At 35.0% G+C, this 3,433-nt stretch overlaps 1 protein-coding gene across 1 annotated transcript; it reads left to right on the top strand.

Annotated features, from left to right (window-relative positions):
- Window positions 1-464: 464 nt before the first annotated feature.
- On the top strand, window positions 465-2,405 carry LOC133316995 (uncharacterized). The gene is made up of 4 exons (XM_061518794.1): window positions 465-598; window positions 1,016-1,209; window positions 1,315-1,378; window positions 1,667-2,405. The coding sequence occupies exons 2-4, from the start codon at window positions 1,067-1,069 to the stop codon at window positions 1,925-1,927; spliced, it is 468 nt and encodes a 155-aa protein (XP_061374778.1). The 5' UTR covers window positions 465-598; window positions 1,016-1,066; the 3' UTR covers window positions 1,928-2,405.
- Window positions 2,406-3,433: the final 1,028 nt, after the last annotated feature.

Genomic DNA, 3,433 nt, shown 5'->3' with positions numbered 1-3,433 from the left:
GAGATAAGTTACCTCATGTAAAAGGAGAATAATATTTCCCTATATATAATAGTGTTAGGAGTTAAATTTTATTTCATATATCATTACAAATATTACTTCCTAATAATATTGAGTTGCATGTTATCATCCACACAACTAGAGGACAATACAGAGTTGCGTCAACTGAGGAAAGAGGAAAGAGGAAAGAGGAGGGTCAAAAACGAGAAAACACAGCACAGCACAACATCATACTCTGTCTTTTTTCCTTCACCTATGGATCAGATCAAATCGTATCAGATCCTTTCTTTTTGTCTGACTCAGCCATAAAACTCCATCTTTCACACTCTCCCATCCTATTTCCCGCTTCACAGAATCCAATGTCCTAATCATCAATCAAACGGTCCGCCAAAGCGGTCTTACATTATAATATCTGTATCTTGTTGTATCATATAACACTCACCTTTTTTCTTTTTTTCGTCATCACTTTCTCTCTATGAATACCCAGCTAACTCTCTTTATCTTTACCTCTTTCTCTCTATCTCTCTTTGACACAAGCAAAAATTTTTGTGCTCCATTTTCTTCCTCTTCTCCTCTCAGAGGATTCTCTGAGGCAGCTCAGGTAATCCCTTACCTCCCTTTCTCTGTTTTTTCATGTGGGAAACATTACAACTTTTGAAGGGTTCTGTTTTTGCAGAGATTTGGAAACTTAGCTTAAGATGTTTTGGGTTTAATATCCTCTGTGTGGAATATCAAATTTTAAGACTTTTTGGGTTTCTTCATGTGTTTAAAGAAAAGGGTCTTTGTATATTTGGTTTTAAGGTAAGATTCTATGTTTTTTTGGGTTTCTTCAAGTGTTTGGGTGAAGAAAAAAGAAGAAGAAAAACTTTGAGCAAATGGGTTTCTTTCTTTCTTTCTTTGTGTTGGTCCATAATTTCATTAGATTTTGTTAAATTTTGCTCGGATTTCTCAACAACCAAGAGAATTATATGGGAAAAATAATCAATTTTTTTTTTTTTTTTGGTGTTTGTTGTTGCAGGTGTTCCTAGACAAGATCTCTTGTTTTCAGGTGTGAAAAGAAAGAGAAAAGATGAATCACTGGGGGAACGCCTTAACAAGCTGCGAGGAGATGAGGATGGAATCAGTGGTTTGCCCTAAGCCTCGTCGATTGGGTCTGTTGAACCACTCATCCATTGATAACCACATCAGACCCTTGAGGCCACCCTTCATCAAGTATTTCCCAACTTTTTTTTTCTTCATTTTTTTGTTGATTTTTTTTTATTATCAATTCCCTTTTGTTAAATTCTGACTTTCTATTTATTCCCACAAAAAATTCAGCTACCAATCAGAGATCGAAGATTCAGGAGTTGGGGCAGAACTTCTGGATATCATTCTCCCCAAGGTTATTTTCTATCTCAATTTTCATGTTTTCAATTAAAAAAGAGTTTTACTTTTTCTTTTTTTTTTAATCTTCATTCTGTACATATTTGTTCCATAAGTATTTTCCTTGAATATTTATATGGTTTATTCATGTGATTCCTCCAAGATGTAACAACTATGGGGTTTTTGGTGATGATTGATGCATGATTGCTGGAGAATAGAGATGATAACATCTTTATCATTTGGCTGCTGTTGTTGTTGTTGATATTGTATTTGTCTAACCAAAGATTGTTTCCATTTGATTTTGCAGGGTCAAGTGGCTTCATCACCACCATTTTTTTGTGGATCTCCACCTAGCAGGGCTTCAAACCCTGTGATCCAAGATGAGCAATTTGGTAATGATAACGGGAGTTTTAATCCTTTTTCCATGGCAACACCTTCTTCACCATCTTCCACAGCTAGAGGTTGTGTTCGAATGAAGTTTGGCCACACACCAGCTGCTGTTAGGATCGAAGGTTTTGATTGCCTTAGCAGGGATAGGCGCAACTGCAGTATTTCTGCTGTTGCTTAATTCATTTCAAACAAAGAAAAAAAAAAGCATGAAAAGAAGTCAAGAGAGGTTTACAAATCACCAAAGTTCTAAGAGCAGAGGAGATTTTTGGGAGACAGGAGCTAAACTTAATTCAATGTTATTGTATTATATGTACATAATGGTCTATCAAGTTGTTGTTGATGAGTTAAGGTGTCATGTATAATTGAGATGGTGAGAATTTTTTTCTTCCTTTTTTGAAGAATAAAGAGAGGACACATCTGGGAAAGAAAAGGGCAAGCAAAAGTCTTCTTCTTTCTCATTTGTTAGGTTTATTGGGGGTCTTAGATTGAAGTCTGTAACTGTAATGTATTGGAAACTCAGATCCTCCTTTTGTAATTGTAATTCGGAGGAAATTGAGGATTAATCTTGGGAATCTTGTAAAGTATATTTTTTGTGGGTGCCCTATTTGTAGGTGTTGCCTATTTGATAATATCAAAGAAATATTGTTTATACTTTATATATGATATTCTTCTCCAATCAAAATAAAAGGCAGAATGTGTGGTTTAGTGACAGAAATAATAATACTGTTGTAGGAGAATCTTAGGAAGCTTCATAGGGCATGTAATGGTCAGATTTGGAGGGCTATTGTTTAGTATATTTTAATTATTCTCTTTGATTTGATTCATGGGACAGATACTAGATTGAGGATTTTTCTTTGTTTCTTTTTGCTAAAAGATTGAGGATTACTATTTGATGAAGTGAAAGGGTACAATGGTGTGAAAGGGGTGAGTAGGAGAGATTAGTAAATCACATGGGGGATGTTGTGATAGGTAGATTGAGAAGTGTGTGAGGTGAGTCAATCACAAATACAGAAAAAGGGTGGTATTTGTTACTTTGTTGTGATGGAAAGTGGTTAAGGTGGTGGCGGCATGTAGGCTGGTCTTAAGTGTTTGTTTGGGGGTTGATGGTTGATATGAATACATCATGTGTAGGTCCCCTTCTTTGGTGACTTTAGAAGTTGCGTGGGGCTTTCTGCTTTAGTAACAAGCGCGTTGGATGGTGCTATTACTGGCTAACACCAATTGCAAGTTGTAAGGAGCATTGCTTGTGCAAACGGCAGAGGAAGAAAATTTGAGGACATGGACCACACCAAAGGAAAAAAATTGCATTAATTAATCTGACTTTTTTTCACAAGAACATGACATTATCATGTTATTTGAGAGAAAGATGCAAACTTATTGTCTAAGATAAGATTGGTGAATTTTTGTACAGATAATGATAGGTCAATTTATAGAAAATGTTTTTTTTTCCCCTCTTGACATAACGTCATGCTTTGAAGACAGAAATTAGTTTGGAGGAATGACATGTTTCTAAAAGAAACTAATTGTATGCATTAAATATATATATTCTCAAATAATCTAGTCTTAGCCATGGACGTGAGAATACTTATGATTAGTTTTTTTTTTTTTTTTTGGTTCACAAGTTTCTTTTCTTTTATAGAAAAATTGCTTCCGACTTAATGAACATTAAGTTACAAGGATTGGA

Source organism: Gastrolobium bilobum, unplaced genomic scaffold (genome assembly GCF_033153095.1).
Source record: "Gastrolobium bilobum isolate Gb01-03AN ecotype WA unplaced genomic scaffold, APGP_CSIRO_Gbil_v1 utg115214, whole genome shotgun sequence".
NCBI lineage: Eukaryota > Viridiplantae > Streptophyta > Magnoliopsida > Fabales > Fabaceae > Gastrolobium > Gastrolobium bilobum.
Note: the sequence above shows the minus strand (reverse complement) of the source record. Positions and strands in the feature narration are given on the sequence as shown.